The following is a 21,989-nucleotide window of genomic DNA, read 5'->3' on the forward strand; positions in this document are numbered from 1 at the left end:
TTAAATTGTGATTTCCAGGCCTGAAAAATTTATATTGAGTATATATATATATTGAGGCTGATTGATTGAAAAAAATGCAATATTAACAATTAATTCTGAATAGATAGAACAATAATTGTAATCAGAGTAGTCAATGTTTTGTGTGTGTGTGTGTGTCTCCTGACGAACTGTGGTGATTTTCTCTTAAATGTGTTGGTTGTTGTTGTTGTTCTCAGGTACGGCTGCTCAGGGGAGCCCCCTGCTGGCCTCATTACCAGTGCAGGGTCGCCCGCTGCAGACCCCTCTGGACCTGAAACACTTCCTGCCCTTCCGGCTCAGTGGCTCCTCCCCCCTCAACCTGTTCCCCAACTTCAACACTGTGAGTTCATCAGCACTCACCTCACCTTCCCAAATGTGTCATCATTTAAAGTTAACTCAGAACATTTTAAAGGCATCGCGCCGGGTCCCAAATGTCAGCTCTAAATGTCAGGAACGATTCAGCAGACTGCAGGGTATTTTTAAAAGTGCAGAATGTTTACAAAAAGTGCAACTTAACAGAGGTGTATCGTGTTAGATAGTAATTTTAGATTTAAGACTCGAGCAGCGGCTCAGATTAGGATCTAGATTTCAGGTTTTAGGATCTAGAATTCTAGATTTTAGGTTTCAGTTTTAGAGGCAGAGTGTTTGTAACAGGGTTCTCTTTCTTCTGATATCCGCATTCTGGACACACTCTCTCTCACACACACACAAACCCACACTCCATGTTATGTTCGTGAGTACAATGTTGGTCGACTAAAAGTAATATATCTTAGACACCAAGGGCATATAAGCACTGTTAATATATGGTCAGGTGCTGGTTCTCCTTTTGATCAGATCAGTGTGTGTGTGTGTGTGTGTACTACAGTGATAAATGCACCAGTCTTAACAGCAAAGTAGCTGTCAGTGACCTCTCTCCTCTCTTATCCTCCTCTGCTTTCCTTTGCTTCCTTGCTGCTCCTCTCCTCTTATCTTCTGTTCTCTTTACTATTGCTTTAGTATGCTTATGTCTTCTCTGTTCTTCTTGTCTCTGCTCTTCTAATCTCATCTGCTTTGTTTTTCCCCTTTAATACTGTTTTTGTCTTACTTTTTCTTCTCTGTTGTGTCATGGCATCTCTTTACAGCTGCTTTGTCTCACTTCATCTCATCTCATGTTAGCTATTTTTTCATCTATTTTTTGTGTAGTTTGGGATATCACAAAAAACCGCTGGATGGAAATGCCAAAATGCACATATATTCTAAAAACGTGCATTAAAATGTATGCCCTCAACTAAGTAGGATAAACGTCTTATCCGGTAAGAACTATGAAAAACACATTAACTATGATGGAAACACTTTAACCGAATAAATTCCTTAAAGGGTTACTCCACCCCAAAATGAAAATTTAGTCATTAATCACTTACCCCCATGTCGTTCCATACCCGTAAAGGCTACATTCATCTTCGGAACACAATTTTAGATATTTTGGATGAAAACCGGGAGGCTTGTGACTGTCCCATAGACTGCCAAGTAAACACTCTCAAGGTCCAGAAAAGTATGAAAAGCATTGTCAGAATAATCCATCTGCCATCAGTGGTTCAAAAGTAATGTTGTGAAGATACTTTTTTTTGTACATAAATAAACCAAAAATAAAGACTTTATTCAACAATTTGTCTCCTCTTTGTCTCTCCGCATCACCGTAGCACCGTTTTGGAGAATATGAGATGAACGCAGGCAGCTTAAGCTCTTCTGTGTCAGCCGCGCCACAAGGATGTGCTGTTTTCTTTCAGATCAAAGCAAAAATATATGAAGAAAACGTATCCTTAGGACGCGGCTGACACAGAAGAGTGTAACGTTATGATTGAACTACTGATGGCAGATGGACTATTCTGAAGATGCTTTTCATACTTTTCTGGAGCTTGACAGAGTATTTTACTTGATAGACTATGGGACAGACACAAGCCTCCCAGTTTTCATCCAAAATATCTTAAATTGACCATATGCATGGAGTGCTATTTACAACTTCCAGATAAAGATAAGCCAGCTCGTAATCTTCCGGTGAAGCTAATTTTATACGTGATATACATGGGTAGAAACTCTCACAGAAACCCCTCCTGCCCCATTCTTCTCAGAAACTGAGAAACAAAACAGTTGCAACACCGTATCACTGTATTGCAACAACATTATTTTGTGTATGGTGTAATGAAATGTGTTAATGCAGTTTAAGGTTCAAAAAACATTATTTTCCACATACTGTACATTATTGTTGCTCCTTTATGCCCTGCCTTTCTGAAATGAGACAATTTTAAAAAGCTCATCAGTCTGAAAGTGAGGTGTGCTCGGACTGGCCAGCTATCCAGTGCGTTGTGATTGGCCGAATACCTTAAGCGTGTGACAGAAATGTTATGCCCTTTAACATCTGTGATAGCGTCTCCCGTTGCGACAAGACAAAACCAATAAAACCTGTTAGAAAACAAGGAATTAGTTACATCCAGTGGGGACATAATAACAGATTATAATGACTGTTTTTACGCGTTGCGTTGCATATTGTGCCGCTTAAACATAAAGCCGTCTACATAAAGTCTACATTTGGGATCGGAGAAATTACAAACAACAAGCACTACTGTACACTGCTCATAACTCACGTTTGAACCATCAGGGCCAAATTCTTTAAATATAAAAAAAATACTTACAGGCTGTGAGTCAAAAGCACCAGACGAGAAGCGCTGCGTCGCGCCACATGTAGGACAACTCAAGGTATCGCACACTGGACGCGCACATTCTATATGCGCGATCTCAATTTCGCAGCAAGATGGGTGAGTTTTAACTTCATCTATTATTATTCTTTTAAATATATGATTTTAATTGATAAAAGCTGAGTTTTGAACGTTAATTAATGAAAAGAATCTGTGTTATAATAAGTCTGTTATTGTTTTGTTGTATCTGTTGTCTAGGCAACTGTGCAGCCTGAATGAAAACGTAACCAAACACTTTGTAATGTTTTATTTGAATGAAACAAATGTACTGTATTTTAGTTTCATTTTCAGTTTATAACATCTGGGTTTTCTATAAAACTATGCAGATGGCGCTCTGTGGCGTGGCAGAAATTTGAACAGCGTTCTGAGTCGTAGCTGGGTGCCGCGGACAGACGCCGAATGGCGCCGCCGGTGTGTTTACACTCATAGAGAATAATGTGTTTGAATTTTAAAGACGTGGCGCGACGCGACACGGCGCTGCGCTTCTTGTCCGGTGTGCGACCCCCTTAAGCCTTTGAGCACAGACCCACTGTAGGTTAGTCAGCAAGTTCAGGAAACAGTCCTCCATAAATGCATCACACAGCGTCACACATTGCGGGCTTGAGTGAAGAACAGCCCAGCGGACTTGAGAAGGGTGTTGCCGGCAGATTCGGCGGCATAGGACATGTGACAACCTTGAGTTGGACTCCGATCGACCATGGTGAAAGCTGATCCGGCGATCCACATGCAAAGTTTGATTGATTTCCTCAGCGACCAGCACAGATCAGCTCTAGGCATGACCAAGCGGATATCATCCTCTTTTGGAAGGCCAAACGAAGTAGTTTCACTTTCACAATAAAACACACAGCATCTCCACAACATGGAAGTGGGGCCAAAAATACTACAGAGAGAATAAAAGTTACGCCTTCTTTCTTTGCGTGAACATTTGGGCAGAGTTATGCAAATCTTCCCACACAGTGGCATAGACATGTGGGGGCGTGTTTACCTGAGGCGTTTTGGGGGGCATGGACGAGTCTTAACTTTTATAAAGAATATCTCTTTGGATTTGAGACTTTAGTCTTTGCAACTTTACAGATCTTCTTTATGCACCAAGAGCTTGTAACACTGCAAAGAGATAGGAAAAACTGAAATAGCATCATATGATCAAAAAAGACATGTGACTTTGCAATGGGACAGAAGGAAACTGGAACAACCAATGGACCGATCTCATTACACAGCATCTGAAAGGCTAGTTTTGACATAATATGCTTGAGCAAAGTCTCGTCAAAGTGCTTTGTTATAAGCAGACTCCGAAACTAAGATAACACGACCATTAGTGCGTCTGCGCACTCTAAAGCGTGTAATATATTGTATACAAAAATGATTATATACAGTACCAACTGCAGCATATACAATTTTTCTTCGTGAAGTTTAGCAAAAGTGTATCCGGAGGTGATGATTTTGTTCTCTTCAACTCACTGAAGAGAAACTGTCCTTTATTCGCAAATGTTTTATGTTATTTATTCCAGTTTTGCACTTAAGTTTAATTCGTATCTTTGAATGGAAACATCAAAACAACAAAGCTATTGTCTCCCTATTGATTCAATACTTTTTCATTTCATCATGTGTCATATCTTGTTTCGTCTTCTAATGGTTTTGTCTTCTCTCCTCATTGTCTTCTCTTCCTAGTTTGTATTGCTTCATCTCATCCCATCTGTTCATTTCACTTTTTTGCCACTTCTCTGAAATGCATACTTCTTTGCTTCTTGTCTAATAATTTAATCTCTTATTGCTTCTTTTCTAGACCCTTTATCTTGGCTCATCTTATCTCATCTCTTCTTGCCTCATTTTTTCTTCTTGTCTTTCATCTCTTCTTGTCTCTTCTCTGCTTGTTTCTTCTCATTTCTTCTTGTTTCATCTCTTCTTTGGTTTTCAATGCATCTTTTTACTCTGCTCATCATATCTCCTCTCTTCTCTCATCACTTCTCTATGGTGTCATCATCTCTTGTCTTATTTCGTCTCATCTCCTTCATTCCTGCATTAATATCGCGCTCCACCATCTCCTGACCCTTTCCAGTACTCCGAGTCAACAATAGGCGGCTTCATCAGACACATACACTCACTGACACACACACATTGACCTGGCAGTGTCCCAGCCAGTCAGGGATGACTGCGGAGGAACAACAAGAACATTCTTGAGGCTCTAAAACAAATAGACGTGCGACCAGCTGCAGTCATTGTGATGTGGTGTGTGTTCCCATGGCGAGGGGTGTCAAGGGAAAGTCCCTCGGCCCCAGGCATCAGGTTCAGGGTTGCCGCTGGAATGGAAGGAATGTGTTCGAATGAGCAGATAGTGAGACTGTTGATCCTTTTGTTCTTCAGTTCATTTTAACTTCATTTTCTCAACCCTCCCTCAGATGGACCCGGTGCAGAAGGCTGTGATAAACCATACGTTTGGTGTTCCTCAGTCCCTGAAGAAAAAACAGGTCATCTCATGCAATATCTGCCACCTGCGCTTCAACTCCACGGTTAGTGTGTAGTGTGTGTGTGTGTGTTTTACCCTCCACATTTGTGATGACGGACAGTGAACATCACGCTTGATGGGTAAAAGCTGTTTCATCCCTTACAGCATTTATCTATTTTCTTTCTTTCTTTCTTTCTTTTGTTTTCTCACATTGTCTTTGATAATGTGAAATTATCAGTCCCTTTAACATCTCTCTCTCTCTCTCTCTCTATCTCACACACACACACACAAGCACATACACGTTTAACTAGTTAAATGGTACTTGCCATTTACTTCAATTTTATTGTTATAATTACTGCATACTTACTGTAACCCAATACCTATTAAGCAATATAAGGCACTATATTGAATACAGTATAGCACAGCCTTAAGTCTCTCATTGCTTACATAAAATTGGTGCTACATAAAATAAAGGACAGACATTTTCATAAAAATATTTTATTGAAATATGTTCACCCCAAAATGAAAATTCTGTCATTAATTGTACTTCTATGTCATTCCCAACCAATATCCTGTTTTTTCCATTGAACACAAAATAATTTTTCTTCATACAATGATTTTGCAAACATTTCATGGTGATCAGATCATGGCTGTTAAGCACCAAATAGCACTGTGAAAGTGGTTCATATGACTATGACTGTATTTTGAATCATATGTTAGCTTTGTGAGAAAAACTGACCACAATTTGGATGGCTGAAAATGTTGCCCTCTGCTGAAGCTCATTCACATTTAGCTATAACACACAAGACACCTTTATTGGATCTCAAGATGTGTAATTTCCCAGTGAGGTTCAGGAATATAACTACCAAAAATGCAGCCTGTTCCTCAATCAAAGCTATTATATTAGTTAGGAAGACTTTAAATACAATTTGTCATAAGAACTATTTTAATGGAAACTTAACAGTTAAAATCACCTCATCCTTTTTTTCATTTTTTTTCATGGCAAATAAAGGATTCATACAGGTTAAGAGTACCACTTTTTATGTATGTTTATTATATGTAAATGACTTGATCCAGGCAGCTTTAACAGTCTTTGTTGTTCCTGGTAAGTCCAGTGCTGTGTTGGACAGCATGTTTGGGTGGAGAGAAGATCCTTGCAGCTGAGAGGATGTGCATTAAAAATGAAAGCATGCTTATGTCCAATGCCATGCTGCTTATGTTGTCATAAAGAGTTATGTTCCACTCACTTTTAGACTTGTCAGCCTCTGGGTGACACTTGATCAGTTTCAATGCGGTTTGCAAGACTTTTGATGACTTTATTGTCATTTTTGGGGGTATTGTCCTGTCACTCTATTGCTTCTGTTTTTTCACGTGTACTGTATATACATATATATAGAGAGAGAGAGAGAGAGATTGTTTCTTCTGCTATTTCGTCCCACATTCACACAGAATATAGTACAGCCCCAGTGGGTACAAAAACTTAACTGGTGTTATGAAAATCAAACTATGCACCTAATCATTGTATATCTGTATGTTTCTGAAAGCTGTGGAAAAACTATTGAAAAGTACGTCATTTGTAGGTCTGCTGTTGTTTTCACTGCTGTTAAAGGCATTTTTAGCCCAGATATATTCTGAGAGAGAAACCCAACAGAGTTTGCTCAGTTAGACGTCTGAAAGCCTATCAATTGCTCATTAGTTTCCCACTGCTTGTGGTTCTCCATACAACACTCTATCTCTCCGTCTGTCTCTCTGTCTTTTTGTTTTTATGTTAGCCTGTCTGTCTGTTTCCTCTTGTTTCATTTAACTCTCTCTATTCTGTCATTCTCTGATTAGCTAGTAGAAATATTAAATAGCTGGTTGAAACTGCGTGTTTGTGTATAGTGAAAGATTATTACGTTTTCACAATAAGAAAAAATAAGAATAATAATGCAATTCCAGAAAACTGTTTTGTATTGTTTTTATGTAAAATTCCTTTCGTTCCTGTGACACAAAGGTGAATTGTCAGCATGATTACTCCAGACTTCAGTGTCACATGAGTCTTGTGACACTTTTAATGCTCGTGTATATAGAGTATATGTATACACTGATCAGGCATGACATTATGACCACTGACAGGTGAAGTGAATATCTCTTCATCATGGCACCTGTTAGTGGTGGCATATATTAGGCAGCAAGTGAATTTCATTTGGTCAAGAAAAATGGCCAAGCGTAAGGATTTGAGCATGTTTGACAAGGGCCATGGCTAGACGACTGGGTCAGAGCGTCTCCAGAACTGCAGATCTTCTGGGGTGTTCCTGGTCTGTGAGGCAGTGTGATGCTTTGGTGCAATGTTCTGCTGGACAAACTTTGGGTCCTGACATCCATGTGGATGTTACGTTGACCACCACCAACCTAAGCATTGTTGCAGACCATGTGCCCTCTTTCATGGAAACAGTATTCCCTGGTGGCTGTGGGATAATGCATCCTGCCACAAAGGAAAAATGGTCCAGGAATGGTTTGAGGAGCACACCAACAAGTTTGAAGTGTTGACTTGAGCTCCAGATTGCCCAGATCTCAATCTAATCAAGCATCTGTTGGATGTGCTGAACAAACAACTCTGAACCATGGAGGCCCCACTCACCACTTACAGGACTTGGTGCCAGATACCACAGCACAGCTTCAGGGGTCTAGTGGAGTCCCTGTCTCGACGGCTCGGGGCTGTTTCGGCAGCGAAGAGGGGACCAACACAATATTAGGAAGGTGGTCATAATGTTATGCTTGATCGGTGTATGTATGTATATGCACACATAGTTGTGTGTGTGTGTGTGTGTGAGCAGGAGTGTGTGTGAACATCCTTCCTCCTCATCTGTTCAGAGCAGGCAGTGTTGTCAACTCTGTCCCCAGATGAGGGTCATCTGCTAAATACTTAAGAGGATTTGAGCGGGTTGATTACTCCCTCTGGGCCCACAGACTTATTTCTGCGCTGATATTAGCCCGAGATTCGCTTGATGGACTGGATGTTAGCTTTGATTTGCAAGTTGAAAAACTTTAACCAACTGTCATTCCATTTGCATTTTAAAATGCTATTTCTATGCTTTTTAATCAGTGTTAGTGTCATTTTCAAATAAATTTCAGTTTTTAAAATGACTTCGGTATGCAATAAGGGATTCACAGCTCAGCATGTCTACAGCTCATGTTCGCTTGCACATGCTGAATTATGACCGTACAGAAATCTGGATTATGGCTCCAGATGATTGCTGGAGTCTAGAAACATTTCTGTTTTTGGCTTGAAGAGGTGTTATATTATGTTTATTATCTTTGAATATATCACAATGCCTATCACGATCTCTCACACTCACACACTACATTTATCAACAATGAAATATAAAATGTTTCAGTTGACATATGCAGTTGTAATTTGGGCCTTATGCTGGACATTTATTCTTATCACCTTAATGCAGACTGTCCATACTCACTCTGTGTGTGTGTGTGTGTGTGGGGGGGGGGGGGGGGGTGTGTGTGGGTTTGTGCGTAGTCACTGAAACATATATGCACGTTTCTGTGCATATGCATATCTGTTGTCATGTAAAGTATTACCCACATACTTATTATTATATATTTTCCAGATTTAAGAATAATTGTAAAGAGCCCAAAATTATGAAATAACTTGAAATTGCAATGCTTGTAACAATTTTATGACCAAATAACAGTTGAAGTTTGACAAAAATCAAAAATGTCTTATTTGTTTTGGCCTCGATAGCAGTTCTGCACAGCCTGGACTTCTCTCCAACTTTGTGAGGTTCAATCCCGGGATGTTTTTAAGCTCTCATTTATGCTGGGTACTTCATTAAATATACAAATACATTGAAATGTAATGGAAACAGGATCTTGCTAAACTTCACATGAAATCTCATGACTGGTGTGAATGTCTGGATGTTTCTGTAAACGTATTCCTTTCACTCTTTGCGTCTTTCTCTAGAATCAGGCTGAAGCTCATTATAAAGGCCATAAACATGCCCGTAAGCTGAAGGCATTAGAGGCTCAGAAGAACAAACAGCAGAGACCACAACTCGACAACGCACATCACAACCGGGACAGAGAGAAGGACCGAGAGAGGGCAAGGGAGAGAGACACGAACAGAGTGAAAACCAGCGCTCCAGATCCACTTCCTGCCCTGCTGGATGACACCGCCATGGAGGAAAGTAAGTGAACTCAGTAGCCGCGAGAGTGGGCGTTTTTGTTACTGCATGAAACATGCCCTGATGCGATTAAAAAACAAAGAGCATCTGCAACATATTTAACTTCTGTAGTCTGACATCTCTCAGAGTGTGTCGAGAATATTCAGCTTCAAATATTGTATTATGACTGTGAGCACACGGCAACATTACTCTTTAAAAACAACTTGATCACATTAAACACAAAAAGTGAAAATCTGGGCCAGAAATACAAGTGTTAGTTTGTGACTGCCTGAAGAATGTCTGGAGAAAATAAAGACAACTTTTTGTTATGATTATGTCTTTTTTACTTTTGTCATTTTATTTTAATTTGCTTTTTAGAAGAATCTTTGCATTTAGGTTGTCCGTAGTTGCTTCACTGCTGTGAATATCCTCCAGTCTTGCTCTTCTGATCTGTCCTGTATATTAAGGACATTTCATTTCTGACTGAAGGACTTGGCTTTCGTCTTGTTACGGGGAAGTTCTGTGACACAGAGAGCTTTGACCCATCCCTCTCCAATAATCTCGACCTTTTCATCCCTTTTAAACTCTTTCTATCTTCTCCTCTGCCCAAACTCTATAGAATATGATTTTAAAGGCAACCCGAATATGGGTCAGAAACTTTTCCTATAAGACCTTGAGTACGACAAAAAATAAAAACAGGCGAAAGAGAGAATGAGAGATGGACGGAGAGAGAGAGAGAGAGAGACAGAGAGCACAAATGAAAGTGGAAGGATAGGGCAAAAAGATAGAGAGCAAGAACACCAAGCTCATCAAATCACATTTTAATATTCGGCCCCATTCATGGTGACACAACGGTGAGAGGGAGCGTACAATCAGAAGCAAAGAAAAAGAGAGATTAGAAAAGAGAGAACAAAGAGAGCGAGAGAGAGTTTGAAAGAACTATAGAGATGGAGAATGAGAAGATTAGCTCTTGAAATTTTGTCTCAAAGCTTTTGTGTTTGGATTAGCTCTCATGCACATGCCAACACATTCTTCACACCAGCTATTTGACAAAAATATACTTGCTGGTGGCTTCCGGAAAATGTCTAATTGGTCCTATAAGGATGATATTTGGGTTCACCTGACCCCTAACTGAGCAGTTTTTATGGTGTATATACATTGTTGTGTTGAAAAACTGCCCGTTTCTTTATAGTTGGACTACTCTTAACTTGACACTGCATTAGATGCATTTGGAGCGACACTATTAGCATGCTAGTTAACCCTATGATTTCATATGTATTACATTTGTTGTGTAGCTTCTACATCATTAACAATACTTTTTTTTTTTTTACTTTTTTTTATAATTTACTATATGTTTTCTGCCCCTGGTGGATCATTTATGCTCTTTAGGATTCAGAAAAATATTATTGTCAATTAATGTCAAATATTATTTCCAATGTGCAACTTGTAAAGAATCAACTGATTATATATTTTATGTATACTTGTGTGTTTGTATATATGTATATATTATGTGTGTGTGTGTGTGTGTGTATGTATACAGTGCCTTGCAAACTCCTTCACTTTTTTTCGCATTTTGTTATGTTGCTTCCTTATGTAAAACTGCTTTAAATTACCACGCACACACACACACACACACACACACACACACACACACACACACACACACACAAACAAACACACATCAATCTACACTCCATTCACCATAATGGTAAAAAAAAATTGTATCATCTTTGCAAATTTATTAAAAATAAAAAACTTTAATTATTCCATTGCATAAGTATTCAAACCCTAATCTGGGACAGTTGAAATTTTACTCAGAAGCATTCATATTGCTTCTAGATGTTACTACACTTCAAGTGAAGTTAACCTGTGGCAAATTCAACTGAATGGGTATGATTCGGCAGGCACACACACCTTAAATAAAAGATCTAACAGCTGATCATGCATATCAGAGCAAAAATCAAGCCCTGAGGTCAAAAGAACTGCCTGTAGAGCTCAGAAACAGTTTTTTGTCAAGCCAATCTGGGGAAAAATCTCTGCTTCATTGAAGGGTCACAAAAGCATGTGTTAAATTTAATTGAAGAAGTTCGAAATAACCAGGACTCTTTCTAGAGGTGGCCTCTTGGCCAAACTGAGCAACTGATGGAGAAGGGAATTGGTTAGTGACCAAAGCCCCTTTCACACTGCCATTCCGGCAAATACACAGGTAAAGTGTTCCTGAAATTGTTCCCGGGTCGCTAGATTTGGCACTTTCACACTGCCAGTGATGACCCGGTATATGTGCGTGCTTTCACACACAACCCTTGAAGATCCCGTAACGACACGTGACATCAGCGCGTGACGTGTAATGTACGAGTTGAAAACATTAGGCACGTTATACTTTCACTGAAGCAAGCAAACGATCTCTGAGTCAGCGCGGAAAGTGAGGAACTAACTGATCTCTGCTTCATTACAGTTTGCACATATGCGTCATCACTTCGACATGGAATTAGATCTGGCTTTTGTTCACACAGCGCTCTTTCCAGGAAAGCTGATGGTCACTCTAGTTGAGCTCCATGATCATATGTGGAGATATGCAACACTCCACCAATCTGGGCCCAATCCTCTCCTCAGTGAAAACACATGAAAATACACTTGGAATTTGCAAATAAGCACCTAAAGAAATTTCGGACTGTGAGAAACAAGATTTTCTGGTCTGATGAACCTCAAAGCTATGAATACTTTCGCAAGGCACTGTGTATGTATATATATATATATGTGTAAATATATATGTATATATATATATATATATATATATATATATATATATATATATATATATATATATATATATATATATACATACATATTTATACAAACATGTACATACATGCATATATATACATACACACACATACACACTTATATTTATACAATGTTAAATATATATTACAGTACAGTACATAGTGTGAAAAAATGTAGATAAACCAGATAACATCATTTGACTAGTGACCCATCCATCACTAGTTAACACTCTCATTTAACAGATAACACACTCTTAAACTCAGTGTCGTCTCACACACATTCACACACACACTAGAGCTAATCACTCGTTGGATTTTGAAATGCTTTTATGCTGACTCTCTCACGCACACACAGACACACAAATTGAGCTGATTGCCTGATGAAATTAGCACTGTTCTGTCATTAAGCTCGCAGCTGCAGGGGCCAATCACAGCTCTACAAGCATGTCAGCTGTTATTAACAGCTATAAGATGCCTGAAATGGAAAGGGAGGATGATGGGAGGGGGGTTCTGGAAATTTCTAAAGGATGGGGTCCATTTTATAACAGCTATTGAAACACTTTGAATGCTCTTGCTGTCAGATGTCACAGATCGTTTTCATCATGAGCTTGCTGGTGTAGTATGAACAAAAGCAGTTTTTACATTTGCTGAATTATTTTTTACAAAGAGAGAGTTAAATATAGCCATCATGCTCCTGTTCTCTTCGCTCTCCGTCACGTCATTCTTCCACATCCATCCCCGCATGTTTCACATTGCATGTCTTTTGCAAAGAGTGAGCTGTCCAAAACGGAAAGAGTGACTCAGATCATGTCTTTGAAGATCAGTTTTACAAGCCTACTGCAAGACACACACACACACCACAGGGAGGTTGGCACTGAGTGTTACCCAAGGCAATTCTCTCCATTTCATTAACTTTCGCACATTTTTCAGGTGTGAAGGCAAACCTCACATACACACACACACACACACACTTGGTCACACACAACCTTCCTTTTCCATTTCCTGCTCTTTTTTCCTTAAACTCTTCCTCTGTTCCCCCTAAGGACCCCCTTTTTAGGGGAATTGGTTTATTCTAAATGCACAGGCACATAAGGATCAGTCTATCTGATTTACCAGATGGGGGAATTCAGTAAATCTGTGCACATATCAAAAACGGTCCTATGGGTCTCTCCTCATAAACATGTATGCTTAATAAAAACTTTTATGCGTTTAAATACTGTGCTACTCAGCAAAAATAAGGCATTAGGACTCAGGGATTTTACAATCACTTCAGCACTCTCTGATAGGTCCTAAATTTACAAGCACCATTAGTCTCCAGACTGAAGGTCTGGAATCTATGGCAGCTTTCATTGGCCAAGGCCTGCTTATGAGGCAGTCATCACGTTTGGAGGTGTGGAAATGTTGCCACAATAAAAGAGCGTTGTGTAAAACTCTGACATATTTGAAAGATTTTATGCCGCAAACTTTAAATATTTCACATACTTCTGAAAATCCAGTGTTTAGTTGATCCTGATAAGTGCTCATCGTCACAGTTGTAAACACAACGGCTTTCTTCTTTTGTGAGGGATTTCCTGTAGAATTCAACCAATCCGATGACGACTTCGACAATCCTGAAGTGTTTCCACTTTTGTGTCTCATATGCATCAGACCTTTAGCCTACGGTCAGTGGGTGTGACATCTGAGGCTGAGACTAGGGGAGCATGGGTGCCGCTGGAGGGGCTAGCAGGTGCTTCAGCACCCCCAACAAAGACAAAAGCACCCCCATAGCACCCCCACAGATTTTTCCTGGAATCAATTATATACATGCTATAGCCCAGTGATCCTCAAATCTGGCTCGCGAGATCCACTTTCCTGTGAAGTTTAGCTCTAACCCTAATCAAACACGCATGAGTTTGCTAATCAACGTCTTCAGGATCATTAGAAAATCACAGGCAGGTGTGTTTAATTAGAGTCGGAGCTAAACTCTGCAGGAAACTGGATCTCGCAAGCCAGATTTGAGGATCACTGCTATAGCCTATCGTATTTAATAATTGATGATAATAAAATAATAAGAAAAAAAACATTTGACTCCATAGGCATGCATAACTTGTGCAATGCAATAATGTTGATTTGCATCTGTCAAACTTTCGATAATGTCATTATAGCATTTTATTTGAAAAAATGCATTTCCTTGTGCTAAGTAAGCTGGTCCCCAACTAAAGATTGTATTAAATTGATTAATATAATAATATATTAACCATCCTTTAAAGGGATCATATGATGCTGCTAAAAAGAACATTATTTTGTGTATTTGGTGTAATGAAATGTGTTTATGCAGTTTAAGGTAAAAAAAAAAAAATGTATTGTTTTCCACATACTGTACATTATTGCTTCTCTATGCCCCGAATTAAAAGTAATTCAGCAGAGGCAGGGATGCATAGACCATAGAGGCATAGACCCCCCGCAAATCGCAGCCTGGATGTAGGCTAAGCAAAACAATCAATTATATTTTATTTTAGTACGTTACAATATCGTGAAATGAAAGCATCCAAAGCCAGGCTTATAAAATAGCAAAAGAGGAACTCCATTCACAAAATTCAAATCTCCATATAACTATAAACTATGATAAAAGTTAATCAGCATGCATTGATTAATCCCATGTTGTAGCAAAAAAAAAAAAAAAACTGCTTTTGCGACCAACTAAGAAAGTTATGCCGCGTTTCCACCGAAATTGCCCGGAACAATTGTACCAGGAACTTTTTTCCCGAAGAAATAATTTCCCCCCAGACCTGTTGCTTTCTGTGTTTCCACCGCGGTCTAAAGTCCCGGGAAGGTTAGGCAAATAGTCTGGTGACGTAGGTTTGTGCGCGTTTCTCAATACAAAGTACGCAAATTTCGGACTTGCATCCTCAGTAATGTCCACGATGATGCAAATCCGGTATTTCTGCAAATACTTGATAACATCAGACAACTCGTCTTGGCTACCGCAATTTTCCTCTCTGTATATTTACATTACAACGAAATAGGATATGAAATACCACTCCCTCCTTTCGTCTTCATTTAAACATAATAATAGCCGCAGAAATGTACTTAGTTCAGGGATATGTATATATATATATATACAGCCATTATGAAACTAAATATTATATCTATTGCCTCTTTTTATTTTCATTTTAACATATAGATCAATTGAATACAAACCAAAGATTACCTGTTAAGATTTACCCAAAACTAATTATATTTTATGTTTAACCACTAAAGAGACATTAGAGCCAGCGGCACATATCAGAAGGTCTAGCCGAGGTGAGGCTGATAGATAAACACGCGAGTTCCCGATCGCGTGGAACTGATCGTCTCCGAAATTGGCAAAACATTTTTAAATAGGCACTGTCTTAATAAATAAACCACAGATTTGAGTTTTAAACAACTACATTCTCGCCTGAAATAAAATTATATTTAATGACACAATAACAGTAACATTTTGAAAATGATCTGAATAAATGGTGGTTGAAGTCACAATGCTGCGTGAACTCAACTTATCAGCCTGGTTCCTGCAGTGGAAACACACAGAGTACTAGTCCAAAGTGCCTAGTTCCTGGGTAAAGTTTCAGCAGTGGAAACCAGCTCCCCCTGTCAATGATCTAGCACCCCCTCAGCACCTGTGTTCAAAATTCTCTGGAGGTGCTGATTTTATGACTATCTCTTACATCAACTTCCTTAGAGTCTGTAAGGACTATACTGACTGCAGACATTGATTTGTTATTGTCATTTTGTTCTGTTCTTCTTGACTGGTGTTGCTTAAGATACCCTTTTACTTTTTTACCATTAAACATCAAGTTTTAAATTATTTATTATATTGAAAACTAAATAAAAAATACCCTTAAAATCAAACTTACAAAAATATATATAACGACACACAAACTTTTTTTTTTTTTTTTGGGTTGTCTTTTGAATTTCAGTATTTTGTGCGATCGGCAGCCAATAATTCACAACACTAAACATTCTGTGTTCAGCACAAACCATGTTTATCCTTATTTCAGCCTGTGTTTAATGTAGCCTGGGTCATATTTTCTTTTACCTTGTTCATGTTTTTGAGGATGAAAGCATTTCATAGCCGGTCCATGTTGTCCTTTGTGTAATTGACTATTTACATTTATGCATTTGGCAGATGCTTTTATTCAAATGACTTTACATTGTATTCAGTCTCTACATATTTTCAGTTAATGCATTCCATGGATAAATCTGATGCATTTTCACAATTTTATGTTTTGAAGACAGTTTGTAAAGAGGACTACTTCTGTGGCCAACATCAATGGGTTCCAACCCATCCAGTTTGGGCTGAAAATTGTTATTTCTATTTGACAGTTTTAGGTTTGTTTAGATGGTAAAAAATATATATATATTATTAGTTTTGTGTGCCCTGTTTTGATTTCTCACTGCTCTGGCCGCTAAGGCCCTTATCTTCTTTTTTAACAGAATAGATCAAATACAAGGACACAGCACTTGAGTTTCAAAGGCAGGCTTACTGTAAATAAATGGTCTGAAGTTCAGCACATGTGCAGTGGTCTGTTAAAGCACAGCCTTAATAATGTTGCATGACTGAAAACAGTCAGTCTGAAAGTGTCTGTATTTATGTTTGTTTTCCTGTGCTCTGTGCATTTCTGCCAATTTGGATACTAGCCCACAGCTAAATTGCAGATAGCAGACATTCAGATGTTTGAGCGGAAGATTTTTATGCTGTATAGTGTTGCTCTGCTGCTGGCTTTCTGCTTTCACTTACTGATTGTTAGATCGATTTTCAGCTAATAAGTTAAACTACACATATACACAACATAGTTTACAGATATCTCCCAGATGGTCTATTGTTATTCTTTGCTTGTGTCTGCCTTTTAGTTACATATTTCAATTCATGGTGGTCTAAAATATCTGGAAAGAGCTCCGTATTCCTGTTTTTCTCAACGATAGGTACTCTGTTTCATTTTGAAAATATGAACAGATTGACAGGTTTTTTAAAGGAAATAAAGACATAGTCCTCACCTGAAATCATATGACCAAAATGTATTTTGCTACCCATTGAAAAATATTCAAATCTTGGTCCAGGTCAGGATACAGTTCGGATGTATTGAAGTGACCATGTCCCATTATAATTTTATTTTTTTGTGCTTTTTTTTTTGTCACTTTGTAGTTTGACGGCCACATAATGCACTTGTGCTTTGTACTGTAAATCCTACAGGCTTAAAATGAGAGTAGCTAGCCTTTTAACATATACTCAAACACTTAAACTGAAATATTCAGAAACACTCTTGTAGTTTTGTGATGTCTGACTCTCTCTCTCTCTCTCTCTCTCTCTTTTCAGCTGCTGCCTGTGACTCAGATCCTGTGGTGAGGGTGGATGATGCTAACTCTAGTTCGGTGGTCCTGACACCTATATCACAGGTGTCACCCGCGGACCTGTCTGTGTCCTCCCCTCACTTCCAGACCCCGGACAGTCTGCTGGAGCCCACCGGTGCCCCCAGCGAGCCAGCCACGCAGCAGGACAACCCCACGGGGGACACACCGGCAGAGAAAGACCCCAAAAAGACCAAACAACATCTGCATTGCCCCATCTGCAAAGTCACAGTCAACTCTACCATTCAGATGGATGCTCACAATAGTGGTGCATATCTTTCTTTCTTTATTCAGTTATTTATTTACACTACCATTCAAAAACTTACTTTAAGTTAGAATTTTTTTTAAGAAATGAATCAGAATTGTTGGTAAATACATAATTAATGTTAAAAAAATCTATATTTCAAGTAATTACTGTCCTTTTAAACTTTCTATTCATTAAAAAATCCTGAAAAACTATAAGCCTATTGCTGTTTCCAAAAATATTAAGCACAACTGTTTTCAACATTGATAATAATAAGAAAAGTTATTTGAGCAGCATATTAGAATGGTTTTGTTTAAAGTTTGTTCAAAAATAATTTATAATTTATTATATTATTATTATTTTCGAAACAAATAAATGCGGAAGAAACTTTTTTGGGGTTTATGACCTTATGAATCAACCTCATAAATGAATAAACACGTGAATAATCTAACAAACTTTTTCATCAAACAGCATTAAAATATCATCAGCTCCATAAAAAACAATACTTTAAATATAATCTAAAAAAAAATGTATAAACTGTTAGTGCACACTTATTTAACACCTTTGTTTTAAACATTTACCCAAATGTAGTAGTTGTTTTACACATTTTCGTTTTGAAGATAATTCCTCAAATTCACTGAATTTATTTGTGTGCATGAATAAGTAACCTTCATCATGTGAATTCCTTACTTTTTCACACATCACAGGCACCAAGCATAAACTGATGATGGAAGGACAGAGTGTTTTGCCACGACGACGAGGGAAGGCAATGTCGTCCCGCCCCTCATGTAAAAGCAAGCGATTGGCCACTAAGGGGAGTGTGGGTGTGGCCAGCAAGAGTTTCTACTGTGAAGTTTGCGAGATCCATGTTAACTCTGAGAGTCAACTTAGCCAGGTAACATAAAAATGAAGTTACCAATTAGTTCACATGCATGTGACACATTGGAATATCGGAAAAATGTTTTAAGTTACATTAACACTCAGAGACCATCTTTGGATCCTAATATGCTATTTTAGGCTAAAATTTTAATCCAGCCTTGCTCACATTTCCTGTGTTCTCTACTACTTAACCTAGCCTAACTGACTGTGTTTTTATAGCAAGTAGTTATATTGCAGACTTGTTATTTTATCCAGTCAGAATTAGGGATGGGAACCGAGAAATCACTCATTGCATCACACCATCTCCTGACTGCATTATTATTTGTAAAATAGGGACTTTTTGGAGAGTGTGTATACGTTTATAAGTTTAACCGTTTATATTTCATTAATTAAGGGAAATTAACAAGTTTCTCAGCCCTCAAGGGACTTTTTGGCCAACAAGCTTATTCCTGCTTGAAAAGCCAAACGTTATTGATAGTGTAAAAAACATCAACTTTGAAACACCTGCTGATTGATAGACTAGCATTACTCAACATTACTTATTACCTTCCAGCAACATTACATTCAGTGAAGGTAAAATAGTAAAAAAAAAACCATAATAATAGTTCATTTAAATGGAACCAGAAGCCGAACCAAAACATTTCTAAAAATACCCAACCCTACTTATGAAGATCTGTACACTGTAATATATGTTGCATTTTGACATTGCCAACCTTTAAATTAAGTTGACAGTAAGTAATAAACAGTATGGAGCATTGAGTGTTTGAGTATTGTTCATTTTCACTTACCACTATTTCTTGATAATTGTTTAAATGATTTTAATGGAACCGGAATCAGAACTGGAACCGGAAAATTTCTAACGATTCCCAACCCTAGTCAGAATTGATCTTGACAACCCATTGACAAAACAGCTGCTGGGAATCATCTACACCACTAACAGACATATAGTTTATTCTGTTGATAATGGCAATTAGTCTTGACTTTTTCTCGAAGGCCATGTTTGTTACCTGGTACAGTTGTGCTTTCCCACATAAACAAATTAAATGTAAAAATGTATAAACTCTTGCTCTGTGATTTATTCAAACTGAGTAAACATTTGGATTTCTGGGTTGAGTTTTTACAGAAACACACTAGTCAGTCTAAGACAAGTCAATTTAACAGATCTGATGTGTGTTTCCAGTACATTTTGACTGGCTGAAGTTAAGTTGTTGAAACCCCGTCTGTGCTGGTTATTTGTTAATGTGACTCAGCAAACTTGTCATACTGACATTAGAGCTACTCTAAAAATCTTCTAGCATTCAATTTCTACACACTGAAGCTTTGTTCATGAATCATGACCACTGTGAATTTCTCATCATTCACAACCATTCTTATGTGACTTGTTGCATGTAATTGCAGCAATTTACCTAAACTGCTTTACAGTTTTTTTTTTTAGTTTGTGTCATGAATGAGGAGTTTGTGTGTGTGTGTTGTTGGCCTGGCGTCTACTCAGGCCTGAGGAACATGACATTTAATGGTATTTCATGCTTCCCTTAAGCTGTCTCTGAAGTGTAAAGTAAACAAGATGAAGAAGGGAAAAAAAGAGAAGGCAGGGAAAGAGGTGAAAAGTATTAAAAAGTTAAAGCATTTTTAGAAAAAAGGAAAAACTGCTCTTATTTTGAGTATCTCATTAATAAAACACCAAGGGTTGAAAATGCACCATTAAAAATACACCATTATTTCTGTATTTGTTTAGCACATGAACAGCCGAAGGCATAAGGATAGACTGGCTGGGAAGCCCCCAAAGCCCAAGTTCAACCCTCATACCAAGAGCCAGCCTACCTCAGCAGCATCGGTGAGCACGGTTACACTCACTGTGATATACATGCTAACAGTCATGTGTATCTGTAGCTCAAACCGTAGCATAGCAAGATGCTAGCAATGTCAAAGTCATGAGTTCAGTTCCCAGAAAACTCATGCCGAAATGTAAACCCTTAATGCAATGCAAGTCTTTTTTGGATAGAAGCACCTGCCAGTTATATAAATGTAAATGCAATAGTCATATTCAGCTAATCAGTACAGAGTACTTAAAAAAAATCAAAGATGATTGTATTATATGCTGATATAGTACAACTGCATATTAACCCAGAGTTAATTTTAAACAATAGGACTGATGATAATTGACAGGACAAAATAATAAAGCATACCTCTTCTCAGCATGACAGAGAGGAAAGGGAATGTGGAGAGAAGTTATTGAGGGGAGGATGAAGCAAACAGGCTCATCATGATACAAGGAGTAATTTTGCATAATTAAAGACATTTTTCTGTCTGCTGCACACACACGATTATAGCAGCTCTTGTGATCTGTTCCAGCAGGGTGTCAGATGGAACGGTTATGCCAGTAGTGCAGTGTCTGCTATGAAGAAAGTTATCAACCAATGCAATTTGTCCTCTCTGTCTTCTCAGGTGAGTGACTGAACTTAACCCCAATTAACAGTCTCTTAAAGGAGTAGTGTATAATTTATGCACCATATCACAGCATTAGATCAACCAATGACGTGACTTTGGGGCGGGACTTTATATTTCAAAATTAAAGACAAGGGGAATTTAAAACTTGTTTAAAAACATCCTCTATGGTGTAACCAGACTAGTGGTCCCACGTTAATAAATTAATGAATAAATTATTAAAATGAAATACAAATTAACATGCCAAAACTGAAACACAAGAAACTAGGTTTCCCCCTTAATAACCAATTTGTATTGAAGAATTTGGTTTTAGAATATGTTTTTTTTTTTTCTAGATCCACTTAATCAATAGTGGTTAATTCAATTTAATTGATTAGAATAAATTATCTAATTAAAAAAAAAAAATCTGAAATTGATCACGATTAATCCTACCTAACATTGAAGTATTTATTATTGCAATCATTTCACATTCAATATTCAAATTAATGTAGAAACAACATAAAGACAGTATATTTTTAATATAAGGTGACTGATACCAATGCTATGATGTTTTTGGAAATTTTTCTTTTTTTTTCTAATATTTAACCATTGGCTATATCCATTCAGCCTAACGGTATAATTGAGAGCTATCCATTTGAGCATTTATTAGACTTTAAAAAATAACAACTTCTAATTTAAGTGAACTTAAAACAATCTTCACATAAACCCATCAAAGTAAATGTCATATTTAGCTACCTGTGCCCTTCAGCAAGCAGGAAATATACAGAAATTGAATAAAGTTTTCACTAACACTGAACTCTAAATTAAATATAGATGAGCCCTTAAAGCTACAAACGTTACTGATTTCCTCTTTTTTTCTTTTGTTTCTTTGATGAACAGACATCACAGCAGCTGGGTCATTAGGTTATTTGCATGCATGCT

At 38.0% G+C, this 21,989-nt stretch overlaps 1 protein-coding gene across 5 annotated transcripts in view; it reads left to right on the top strand.

Annotated features, from left to right (window-relative positions):
- LOC113046934 (zinc finger protein 385D-like) overlaps positions 1–21,989 on the top strand; it is a 93,342-nt gene that overhangs the window by 67,441 nt on the left and 3,912 nt on the right. For 3 of the 5 annotated variants that reach the window (XM_026208086.1, XM_026208090.1, XM_026208089.1), the window contains 7 exons: positions 216–358; positions 5,147–5,257; positions 9,152–9,374; positions 17,469–17,768; positions 18,452–18,639; positions 20,359–20,457; positions 20,976–21,068. In XM_026208086.1, the coding sequence (XP_026063871.1) occupies positions 216–358; positions 5,147–5,257; positions 9,152–9,374; positions 17,469–17,768; positions 18,452–18,639; positions 20,359–20,457; positions 20,976–21,068 (1,157 nt within the window). The remainder of the gene's footprint in view (positions 1–215; positions 359–5,146; positions 5,258–9,151; positions 9,375–17,468; positions 17,769–18,451; positions 18,640–20,358; positions 20,458–20,975; positions 21,069–21,989) is intronic. The other 2 variants (XM_026208087.1, XM_026208088.1) reach the window with 2 other exon arrangements.

This window comes from Carassius auratus, chromosome 28, assembly GCF_003368295.1.
Source record: "Carassius auratus strain Wakin chromosome 28, ASM336829v1, whole genome shotgun sequence".
Lineage (NCBI taxonomy): Eukaryota > Metazoa > Chordata > Actinopteri > Cypriniformes > Cyprinidae > Carassius > Carassius auratus.